The sequence below is a fragment of the Gymnoscopelus microlampas genome (genome assembly GCF_963454915.1).
Source record: "Gymnoscopelus microlampas genome assembly, chromosome: 19".
NCBI lineage: Eukaryota > Metazoa > Chordata > Actinopteri > Myctophiformes > Myctophidae > Gymnoscopelus > Gymnoscopelus microlampas.
Window position 1 is genome coordinate 7,366,529 of NC_139956.1, and position 12,517 is coordinate 7,379,045.

The 12,517-nt window shown below is 41.2% G+C and overlaps 1 protein-coding gene across 2 annotated transcripts in view; it reads right to left on the reverse strand.

Moving 5' to 3' along the window:
- Window positions 1–507: 507 nt before the first annotated feature.
- col4a6 (collagen, type IV, alpha 6) overlaps window positions 508–12,517 on the reverse strand; it is a 181,586-nt gene continuing 169,576 nt past the window's right edge. For both annotated transcript variants that reach the window (XM_084042466.1, XM_084042465.1), the window contains 10 exons: window positions 11,256–11,375; window positions 10,969–11,085; window positions 10,672–10,833; window positions 9,643–9,741; window positions 8,432–8,578; window positions 7,596–7,712; window positions 6,208–6,399; window positions 5,914–6,085; window positions 4,775–4,889; window positions 508–4,510 (listed from right to left, as the gene is read on the reverse strand). In XM_084042466.1, coding sequence (XP_083898592.1) covers window positions 4,247–4,510; window positions 4,775–4,889; window positions 5,914–6,085; window positions 6,208–6,399; window positions 7,596–7,712; window positions 8,432–8,578; window positions 9,643–9,741; window positions 10,672–10,833; window positions 10,969–11,085; window positions 11,256–11,375 — 1,505 coding nt within the window. In that variant the 3' untranslated portion in view covers window positions 508–4,246. The remainder of the gene's footprint in view (window positions 4,511–4,774; window positions 4,890–5,913; window positions 6,086–6,207; window positions 6,400–7,595; window positions 7,713–8,431; window positions 8,579–9,642; window positions 9,742–10,671; window positions 10,834–10,968; window positions 11,086–11,255; window positions 11,376–12,517) is intronic.

A 12,517-nucleotide genomic window follows, 5' to 3' on the forward strand; every position in this document is an offset into this window, starting at 1 on the left:
AATCCCCCCTTTCTCTCCCCTTCACCTCCCTCACCCTTCTTTATTATCATTGTATCCTATCCTTCTCTCCTTTTTCTTTTTTCCTCCAAATTAAACATTGATTGTCCTTATTCTTGCCATTTTGTTTTGTTTTGCTTCAATGGTTTTCTTAACATTGTTTATTCAAATCCTCACACCATGCAATAACTGTAATGTCCAATACACCCCAAAAAAACACACATACGGATACTGCTAATTACATTGCTATTGTTGCTTATTTTGTTGTTTCTTTCTTTTCTTTTCTTTTATTAATCACATCTCTTAGTTTTTATGCATGCATACAGAGATAAAGGGGGAAAAAGAAAAAGAAAAAGAAAAAGAAAACAAAGGAAGGAATACAAATGTACACCTGTACTTCTGTATCTATGTACTTTTTTCCCTAATAAAAATATTTCTTTAAAAAAAAGAAAGTTACAAACGTAAATGAGCCTCCTGCTCTGCTATATAATGTAAAAGAAATATTCCCAGTTACTTTTGATACTTTATTTCATACTGTTGTGTGAGCACAAAAAATAGACAGTACAGTATCAGACATGTCATCACCAATTCCGGCTGGAGATCCTCTTTGAGGAAAATTGCATATTCTTTTTCTGTCTCGTAGGCACTTTCAGTATACATAGAAGAATAGAATGTGGATCATTGCATAATTCAGTTCTGGCCTCTCCAGTTTCTCAAGCTTTGTGCTAAACATGATAGAATCAAACAAGAGCAAAGTAGACATTAGAAATACGATGACCCATTTTTTTCTCTTTTAAGTTGTCTGACTGCAATAATCATTGGTGAATGACATTTTTTCTTTTGTTTTGTCTTCTCAATATAAAAAACATAATCCTAAAGGCATTTTATTGAATGTACATATCTTTCAACCCATTCCCTCCCCAGATATTTCAGTAAATACACCCAGAAAGCCAGGGGATAACACAGTGAATTAAGGTAAAAATAATTACAATCTAGATTACAAACAACAGACACAGACAAAATGAGGGGAGGAAAAATAAAAACAAAAAATAAAAAAGGAAATAAAAATGTGTACATACTGTAGTGATAAACCTCAGGGCAACCGGTAAAGAGCTATGTGCTAAACACAAAGGCCATAGTGGTTAACAAGTCATAATGTAGCTTTCACTGTCCTGGGATAACGTATGAGGGACTGGCCCGTATGCACAAATGTCACGATAAGCATAACACCCTATAGACACTAAGCTGATACCAAAGCAAAAAAAAATAATCTGAAATACCACTCACACTTGTGTGCAGGGCTGCAACGAATCAACGCAAGCAAATTCTAATACCGTAGATTGTTCAATAATCCACTAAATCGATTAGTTCGATTAACCACTTAAGCCCTATTTAACACGTTCGTACAACAGTGTGGTCGTGCAAAAAAAGAGCTGCAAGCGTACGTATGCTATTTTCGGAAATCAATTGTAGAATGTTTTTTTTATAATCGATTTAATTCCGATTAGTTTCCATTAACTGTTGCGCCCCTACTTGTTTGCAGCAGCAGATGTTCTCAAAAACACAGAAAACATTAGTGAGTTATACTGCAACTCATGTGTTGAGGATATATGCCCATAATACTGCATGTAATATCAATGATGTGATAACAGTAACATCTCTAGTACCTCTTTTATCCAATGACAGTGAAATCATACAGGGACAGGTAAAAGCAAACAACACGGAATTTACGACGACATAGACATCATCGAGCTTTGCATGTGACGTACCTTGCTGACTAATAAGCGTGACTAATAAGCACTATGTACAACAACAATAAACATATTCTAGCAGAGAGTGTGTCCTATATTTGAAACGGATGAAATTCCTTCCTAATGCAGTTTGCCATGTGTTCAGTTTTGGCTCGAGTTGGGATGTGTAGTTATTAAAGCAGGGGTTTCTTTCAGATGGCCCTTATTTTTGGTCACATGGAGAAAAGACTGAGCTGTGAGCTTTTGCTCCACAATTACAAGAGGTGAAGATAGTAAGAACCAAGTGAATTACTTAAAATAACATCGTTAGGAATGGTCACAAGCTAGGGCCAGTTACATTACAAACACCATTTGGATAACTGTTGCTCGGAGAAAAAAGAAATACACTTTACTGAAATATTGGTCTTCCTCTCAAATTGAGTTTGCACACGGTTGAACGTTTAGGTGTTAAACACCCACAAAGTATGATCTCTTTCATAACAGTAAATTAAAAACTAAGAATTGTCTCTCGTGAAAGGTTAATTATTTTGCAGATACTTGGTTTTGACCCGATGACAGCGATACCTTGGTATGATGTATGGTAAAAAGAGATTATTTTCAATCCACTTGAAGGTGAAATTATCTCTTGTATACCAGTCACATTGCCTTGTTTCTGGTTACAACCCATTATAGCGAATCACATCAGTGCAACATGTTCCCAATACACATGAAAAAGTTCTATAAAGCCAGTCATTACTGGAACTAGCTTGTTGCCTTGTTTTACCTTCGCTGCTTTGAGAAAGTGCTAGTTTATGTTTTTTTGGATGTGTTTTGATTAAAAAAATAATAATACTTTACTACTGCTTTTCAAGTTGATAACCAGGTTATTGTAGCACCAAAAGTTAGTATGAATGTATCTCTGAAATAATGGTAAGATTGAAAAGTTAGGGGCAAAATAAGTTGAGGTACTGAATCAGAAAGATACAATCATACGACATAAGATAAAAAATGGAATTGATCCCCCAATAATTAAATTTCCCCATTGGCATCAAAAATGTTTAATTCAATCTTTTAAATAACTGCGTTTGTCATGGTAACAGTTATTATGGTAGTTTTGCAATAGTTTTAATGGCTGAAATGTTATGAAAATAAATGTATCTGATCCACAACATCTGAATTGACTAATTAAAGCTTAAATAAGAAAGCTTCATCGCGTGGAGTGGAGGTGTGGTGTGTGTGTGTGTGTGTGTGTAAGCGATGCAGTGCTATCCAATGGGCTGGCAATCTCCGAGGTAGCCGAGATTGACTCTCGGAAAAAAGAAAAAACAAAAAAAGGAGAAAAAAAAGAAAACAATAATAACAATCCATGATGAGAACACAGACATGAAGTCAAATCACAGAACACAGAACAATAGCACCAAGTGTCAGTTTTCATCTACTGAAAGAGCAATCACACCCCTCTCCCTCCATTTTTTAAATCTCTTTCTCCTCCGTTATCCTTTCATTCCTAAACGAGCATCGAAAACACGTTCTCAAGGGCCCACATTGCTCACCCCTCCCCCCTCCCCACCTCCCCGCGTATTCAGAGACCAGCAGGAGAGGGGCATATTTTCATTCAGTCAAATAAATGTATGTATGTATGTGTATGTGTGTGTGTGTTGTACAATTTACAATAACAATTTAGCCAGTTAGCAAACTTACATGTGTACTGTACGTGTGTGTGTGTGTGTGTGTGTGTGTGTGTGTGTGTGTGTGTGTGTGTGTGTGTGTGTGTGTGTGTGTGTGTGTGTGTGTGTGTGTGTGTGTGTGTGTGTGTGTGTGTGTGTGTGTGTGTGTGTTATTGATATTCTCTCTATCTAACAGTGGTGGAAAGTAACTAAGTACATTTACTTAAGTACTGTACTTAAGTACAATTTTGAGGTATTTGTACTTTACTTGAGTATTTCCAATTTCAAACACTTTTACTTCTACTCCACTACATCTCAGAGGCAAATATTGTACTTTTACTCCACTACAATTATTTGAAAACTTGAGTTGCTAGTTACTTTTCAGATATAAATTATGATATTATGAAACATACATGAACCACTTTAGCCCTATTTTATACCTAGGCTATTTGAAAATAGCAGATCTACAAGCTTGCAGATCTGCTATTTTCAAAGATTTTAGAACTTTTACTTTTGGTACTTTAAGTACATTTTGATGCCAATACTTTTGTACTTTTACTCAAGTCATTTTTTTATTCTGGACTTTTACTTGTAACAGAGTATTTCTACACCGCAGCATTGGTACTTTTACTTAAGTAAAATAACTCGAGTACTTTATCCACCACTGCTCTATAATCACATCACGACGGCATCGCCATCATCTCTCTCTCTATTTTGTGCCATTTTTATTTATCTATTTATTTTTTTGTAACTTTGTGAGGTGTTGATCCACCACCAACACCCCCAATATATTTCCAGTCTCTCTTTTTTTTACTCCATCCGTCATCTTTCCCTCCTCCTCCACTAGGGGCACTACAGGAGCTTGCTGCACACTTGGCAGCGGCTGACCCTGGAGTGCTGCTGGCCCTCCTTGAGGGTCTGCTGCTGGGGCGGGTAGTGGGCGAAGTCCTGGTTGGCCTCCACGGTGGTCAGCCAGAAGCTGAACTTGTTGGCGAAGTAGTGGCACGTGCCCTTGGCGCCGTTGCACTCGATGAAGGGCGTGGCGCGGAAGTCCTCCAGGCACGACCCCGGGGACACCAGGGACTGGCCGCCGCCCTCGGCGCCGGCGGCTGTGTGCTGGGAGGAGGAGGAGGAGGAAGGAGAAGCAGGGATATTAGTTCACAAAAACTGTATATTTATATATCCTAGACCATACCCGTCCGGGGATATGATCTGATTGTGATATGATATGATTCTCAAATAAAGTTGTCTTTGCCATAAAATAGTTGCCTCTACCTTCCTAAATATTAGTCTTTTTGGCCCAGCACCTGTACGTATGCTTTGCATTTGGAGGTCCTTGACATGGAAAGAAGTTTAAGAACCACCCGCTGTGTGACGTACCATGAGGAAGGAGTATCCTATCCACAGGCTCCTCCAGCCCGGTGGGCAGGTAGGGATGGTCATGTCCTGGCTGTGTACCGCCACTGCCTGCGACGGAGCCTCGCACACCGAACACCTGCACAGGTCATCCAGCAGAGGTTAGAGTCAGTTAAAGGTTCTATGACATTCATTTTTACTTTTTTTTTATCTTTTATGTTTTTTGGGGGGTTTTATGACCTCAATTACACCCAAAAAAATCAGAACTTTGAACATTCAGTGGATTTTCTGTGGTCTGGGGTTTTCTGAATAATTAGGCTGAAAAGTAATCTGAGCTTGGCCCTTGGGCAGTGATGTCACAGGCCATTAATCCGCCCACTCTCCTCCTCGCCCCTATCCTTTCCTTTGGGGGGGGGAGCAGAGGCGATGATTGACAGGCAAAATCCCTCAACAGCGACACCCGCAGGCAAAGATTTCTTTTTTCATTGCAGTTGAAAAGGCTTTAGAAATGTGAGAGAAAAACACCTGCCATGGATCACTGGAGTGGATTCTTTTGTTAAAACTTTTTATACACGTTTGAAGGACCATGACAAAGACTTTTAATGTGTGGTAAAACTGAACGTCATGAAACCTTTAACACAGGGTCGAAACGGCAACTCTCACAAACCAAATGGATCAATTCAGGTTTAGTAGTAAAAATATGAACCCCATCCCGGTCTTTCATCGCCATTAGGATCACGATGTGGGCCAATCGAGAAACAGTTATACAGTTATACAGCTATACTAAGCATGCAACTCATAGTCACTATACTGTAAGTACAATTTTCTTTCGTCTGAAATACCTGCAGTTTAAGGGTTGAAGAACAATTAACAATATGTATTTGGTGAGGATGGCTATTTCTTTCAAACAGCTTTGACATGAAAACATGCCCCTCCCCCCAAAAATACAGATAATTTTAAAGGAGTAGTTCACCCCAAAAACATATCTTATTTTCTATCAATTACACACCCCATGAAGCATTGAATTCATGGAGATGTTTTAGTTTATGTCACATTCCTAAGCCAATAATTAAAAAAAATGTTTTTTTAAAAATCTTAACGCTTAACGGGAAACTTTAAAACTGGGTTTAAACTTTTTTTAAACCCACGGACACCATGCTTACCTGCTGATGTACTGTGGTATCTGTTGCTCGCCAACGGGCATCATGGGAATGGGAGCGGTGGTAGAGAGCCAGTACGACTTGTCGTTGCGGCTGGCGTAGTAGCAGATCTCGTTGGGCGAACAGTACAGGAACGGAATGGTATTGAACCTGGGGAGGCAGGAGCCGGCTAGACCTGGGGGAGGGAAGGAGTGAGGGAGGGACTTTACACTACTGGTAACATTTAGCAAGTAGCTATAACTATAACTAATGTCGAACAACATCATATAAATAGTGTGGTTGGTTGCACATTCATACCGAGGTCCTGGTTGTGAGCCTTCTCCTGTCCCTCCACGTAGAGCAGACTGTACCCGTCCCAGAGCTTGGCCATGCCCTGAGGGCACATGGGCACCTGGTCGTTCTGACTGTGCTTCACCAGGGTGTAGCCGATGCTGGAGCTGCGACCCACGCCGCCCGGGGCGCCGGGCAAGCCAGGCTTACCGGGGAAACCTGGGTTTGGGGGCGGAGGGGTCGGGGGGTTTTGGGGGGAAACAGCCAGAGATTAGATTTAGGCATGCAACGATTCACTGGACTCACGGTACGATTCCAATCACGATACTATAGGTTCACGATAAGATTTGTCACAATGTTTTAAACATACATTTATTTTCCAGACAAACAACCAAAAAAACGTTTTTTTTTAAATAATTTCTCTTAAACAAATCCAGTATTTTGTTGCATTGCGATACATTGTTTTATCAAATCGATTTAAATTGTCACCAGTTTGAATTGATTTTAATCGATTTACGATACATCGTTACATGCCTGATTAGATTAGATCAGTGGTTCTTAAAACGTTGTTATTTCAAAGACCCCCCTATAACTCTGAGTGTACAAATGGAACCAAACGTCCATTTGTACACTCTCAGAGTTACAGACCTCTAAGGGTCCGTTTGGTTCCATTTGTACACTCTCAGAGTTACAGACCTCTAAGGCTCCGCTTGGTTCCATTTGTACACTCTCAGAGTCACAGACCTCTAAGGGTCCCATTTGGAACCCCCTCAAGGAACCCTGAGACCCCACTTTGAGAAACGGATTAGATTAAACGTATTATTTTTATTTCATAATGTTGGGGAAAGTGATGGGAAACTATTTCATACAAAAATCTGGAGTTTTTTGTTGTTGATGTTGAGGGTTTAAAAAACACAGGACAAAGAGGATAGCCTGTGATTAAATACCAATGCATTTAGATGGTAGCTGGATGTTAGATGGTGATGTCTTTTAGTTGATTTTTAAATCTCTGTGTTGTTATTCATGTCCTCACCGTTTGCTAGTATTTTAATGTTGTTTTATGCTTTGCTTTTCTTTTTTGCTTGTATTTGTACTTTTTCTGTAATTGTTTTCTTGCTCTGTAAAGCACTTTGAGCTGCATGTCATGAAAGGTGCTATACAAATAAAGTTTATTATTATTATTAATACAAAATAAATACCAGGAAGAGGTCAAATTAATTTTGACTAGAGAGACAGTGAGACAGAAGGACATGGAGCAACACTGAGATGTGAGAGAGAGAGAGAGAGAGAGAGAGAGAGAGAGAGAGAGAGAGAGAGAGAGAGAGAGAGAGAGAGAGAGAGAGAGAGAGAGAGAGAGAGAGAAAGAGAAAGAGAAAGAGAGAGAGAGAGAGACAGTAAAAAAGAGAGAGAGAGACCTTGTTCTCCAGTGGGTCCAGGGAATCCAGGGGGTCCGCCATCTCCAACAGGTCCGGGTGAACCGGCAGAACCCATCCTACCGAGCGCACCCGCAGCACCGGGCCGTCCCTTACCACCTGCATGGGGGCAGGGGGCAAACGATCACACAATTAGTACGAATGAGAGAGCTTGAGACTAAATAACAACAGAGTACAGAAGTCCTGACGTCACTCGTTCATCCCCATGGGTCGTAGAAGTACTTTCTCTATGGAGAATAACATTGTGTCATCTTAGAATCGTCTCATATAAGAATTGTGGTCCAAAAATAAACAAACTGTCTCGGGGCTATTGTCAGGGAGGAGGCTCTGTATCGTTTATGATAGTCAGTCACTTATATTTGATACAGTGTGTTTCTGGCGAAAATGTAACTAATTCAGAATGTCCCATTTCACAACTTTTCCAATGTATAAAAATCCTTTGAAAATAGCCGATCTACAAGCTCACAATGCGTCGCATCGCGACGCATTGTGAGCTATTTTCAAATGGCCAAAATGTATATAGGGCTGAAGTGGTTAATGTGTGTTTTGTAATAATACTCAAAATCTACAAAGTAACTACTAACTAAAGTTGTCAAATAATTGTAGAGGAGTAAAAGTACAATATTTGCCTCTTGAGATGTAGTGGAGTAAAAATACTGAAAATTGGAAATACTCCAGTAAAGTAAAAATACCTCAAAATTGTACTTAAGTACAGGGAGTAAATGTACTCAGCAGTGGTAGAACTCACTTTCTACCACTGCCCAGACAGTGATGCAGTGCTATTATGTTGTTCCTGTGCTTTGAGCCCCATGACTCACCTGCTCGGCCGGGCGACCCAGGACCGCCGGGCTCTCCAGCATCGCCGGGTAACCCGTCGCCCCCGTGGCTTCCGTGATCTCCAAAGGTCCGGATGGGGGCAGAGCTAGGTATGGTGCGGCCAGGCACTCCCTGACGACCAGGGGCTCCTGCAAGAAGAACGCAATGCAGAGGTGGAGAAGGATTTAGACCTGGACAGGTACAGTACTGCTAAGTACCGTATTTTCCGCACTATAAGGCGCACCGTCAGTGCGCCTTATAGTGCGGATGCGCCTTATAATCCGATGCGCCTTACAGTATATATGTATCAATATTGGTTCCCTTGGTTTCCGCACTATAAGGCGCGCCGTCAGTGCGCCTTATAGTGCGGATGCGCCTTATAATTTGGTGCGCCCTATATATGAAAAATTGAAAATAATACATTTATTGAAGGTGCGCATTATACTCAGATGCGCCTTATAGTGCGGAAAATACGGTATGTTATATCATATCTCTAGACAGTGGTGGATTTTTTTGTTTTACTTAAAGGGATAGTTCACCCCCAAAATGACTTTTTTCTATGGATTAGTCACCCCGTGGAGACTTGAATTCATGGATATATTTCTGTTTTTGTCGCATTCCTAATTTGATGACTGGCAGCGGTTCCGGTAGGAGACACAAAGAGTCTCCTTTGTGTCTCCTACCGGAACCGCTGCCCACCGGTCCGCTGGTCATCAAATTATTGGCTTAGGAATTCGAAAATGTAAGTCATTTGAAAACAGCAGATCTACAAGCTCACAACTCGTTGCGTTGCAAACGCGTTGTGAGCTTCTAAATCGACTATTTTCGAATATCCAAAGTTTAAAATAGGGCTCAAGTGGCTTTTGTAATAATCAAAACCTACAAAGTAACATGTAACTCAAGTTTTCAAATAATTGTAGTGGAGTAAAATATTCAAAATGTACCTGAGATGTAGTGGAGAAGAAGTATAAAGTATTGAAAAATACTCAAGTACCTAAACATTTTGACTGACGTACAGTACTTGAGTAACTTAAAAGTTGAAAGTTACTTTCCACCACTCTATTTATGTGACCATTAACCCTGTCGTATGTTAAATCGGGTTCATGCCATATACTTACACACTGTGTAAGTGTGTAAGTCGCTCCATCTCTATCTAGCTGCAGTATATCTATTTATCTAGAATAGATTAAAATGTAAATATTTGCCACTCTACCTCGCATTCCCTTGGGTCCTTTGCCTCCATAGTAACCGTTATCGCCAGGAAGGCCTTTGAGGCCAGGTGTTCCACCATAGCCAGACGCGCCGTTCTCCCCTAAGAGAATCGCACAAAAAAAAATTACTTTAGTTAGATCAAATAACATATAAAATAACAAAGTATAGTGGAATTAAAATAATGAATGACAACCAATGAACAAACTTTGATTTGGTTCATTTTACTGTAGGTCATACAAGGGCAACTGGCGGCCCGGGGGCCACATGCGGCCCCCACCTTCACTTAATGCGGCCCGCAGAATACTGATATATTATTGATTTCAGCTGTTACAATTCCAAACATGCAAACATGACCCGCTTTAATTACTTCAGTTATTATTATTAGTTTAATGGCTTTTTTTTAATGTCCAATGTATTTGTATTTAAGTTCATGAAGTGAACTTAAGTATAACTAAATACATTTGAAATTAAATAAAAAAGTTGCTTTTCAGGATTCCAATTCCAAAATAGCAAAAATAGCAGATCTACAAGCTCAAAACGCATCGCGATGCGAAGCGTTTTGAGCTTTCAATGTGGCCCTCTGGAGTGAGTGTGGAAATATATAGTGGCCCTCTCCATCATGTAGGTTTTAGACTTCACACCTCCCAAGAAGTTATGCAATATCAGAAATGCATTATGGGTATTCTAGTATAGGTCTAGTAACATTGGCAGTACACTTAAGAGATTCTTGCAAATATAGCCTGCACAAAGACACTCCTAGTATACACATTCGTCAACTACATACTAACATGATGGATAAGCCCCTACAAACTCATTTTGCATTCAGTCCTCAGCAAGTGAGCTATGATTTATTTTTTGTCTTTTATGCCTTTATTGATAGGATAGTCTGACAGGAAATGGGGAGTGACATGCAGCAAAGGACGTCGGGATCGGGACTCGAACCCGCGATGCGCCGTCAGGCTACATTGGAGCCTTAAGTGCCCGGTGCGTATGATTTCTGTCAAGGGGCGTCGGTCGAGCCCTTCCTCACCTTTGAAGCCCATGCCGCCATAGAGTGACGGGGCGCCAGGGCGCCCACCTTCTCCTTTTGCGCCAGGGGTCCCGGGGAAGCCGGGAAGTCCAGAATCACCTCTGTCTCCCTGGGCTGTGCCGGGTCCGGGGGGCCCCGGTTGGCCAGGAGGACCACGGACACCTGGAGGAGAGGAGAGGAGACGAGAGATTAAACGCTTTACATTGTCTTACGTTGTGGTGGATATAATAACCTGTGAATGGTTCAAATGTAGACATTTGAAACGTCTTCAGATTTGTATCGATAACATTGATTTACCCCATTCTCCGTCCAATCCAGGCAGACCAGGATCTCCTAGTGGTCCAGGAACGTCAGAACCCACGGTCTCACCACGAGGTCCAGGTAGACCAGGGAAACCTTGACCTCCAGGACCACCTGACAACCACAAACAAAAAAACACACACACACACACACACGCACACACACACACGCACAAGCTTTAGAATGTCCCTGTACCATTGTCTATGCACAAAAAAATTCTAATCATTATAGAATATAACAAAATATATATAATATAATATAAGTATATATGGATTCCTCCTTACCTTGTTGTCCTCGTTCTCCTTTGGCTCCGTTGTAGCCGGGTCCTCCTGCATACGACACGCCCCTCTCTCCCTTGAATCCCGGGTTTCCTGGCGTTCCCGCACGACCTCCACCACTTCCACCTGGAAGCGGAAACCCCCCATAGATCAGTGATTATAAAAACGTCTTAAGTTCAAGGACCTCCATTAGAACCCATTAAGACCTGGGACGCATCTGTGTCATTTTTAGATTTGAGCTAAAAAAAACATTATTTTACACTTTGGCTATTCAAAATAGCAGATATACAAGCTCATAGCGCGGCACCGAGTGCCGCGCTATGAGCTTGTATATCTGCTACTTTTGAAACATCGAGAAAATGTGTGCAAATCTTTGAATATATATTGTTTTAAAGCAAACATTTTGAACTCAAATCTTTGCTTCTGGGGGGGTCCCTGGAACAAAACATTTTGAGATGGGGGTCCGCAGCCAAAAACATATAATTTTGGGGGTCCTTGAGATGAAAAAGTTTGAGCACCACTGACATAATAACATACGTTTTTTTTCAAAAAACAGTTCAGAAGACATTTTGTAGAATCGGCCTCAGGTCTCAATGGGTTAAGACCACGGACCCTTATGGTGCGTTCACACGGGCCAGATACAAAGATACAAAGATACAAAGATACACAGCATCTTTGTCGCTGTGTCGCTTTGTATCTGTGTTGCTCAACGTGGTCGTTGACGTCATCAAACGTGTGGACATCGGAGCTACAGTTGTAGTTTTGTATCTTTGTATCTGGAAGTTGATCCCAGCTCAACTTGAATGTGTATCTTTGTGTCTTTGTCGCTAAAGCTACAGCTACCAACGTCACATGTATCTTTGTATCTTCATGTCGCTGGTTTCCATTGAAAATGAATGGTAGCCTGTATCTTTGTATCTGCCCGTGTGAACGCACCATTACAGGTCTGTAACTCCCGAGAGTGTATAAATGGAAACAAGGGTTCACTTGGTTCCTAACTGTGAAAAATATGTTGTGCAGGGACCCCCTGGAACCCCCTGGAACCCCCTCAAGGACACCCTGGGGGTACCTGGACCCCACTTTGAGGACCAGTGCCATAGATATCGTTCAATCGACCAATCAGGGCTTGGTTGTGGGTTCTAATCTGCAATCCTTTTGTACACCTACAGTGCGTAAGAGAGGACCAAACCAGGGCCAGAAAACGTAACAAAAAAACACGGCGCATGTCTTTGCTTAAACGGCTATAGACGTTTTTGGAAAACAATACG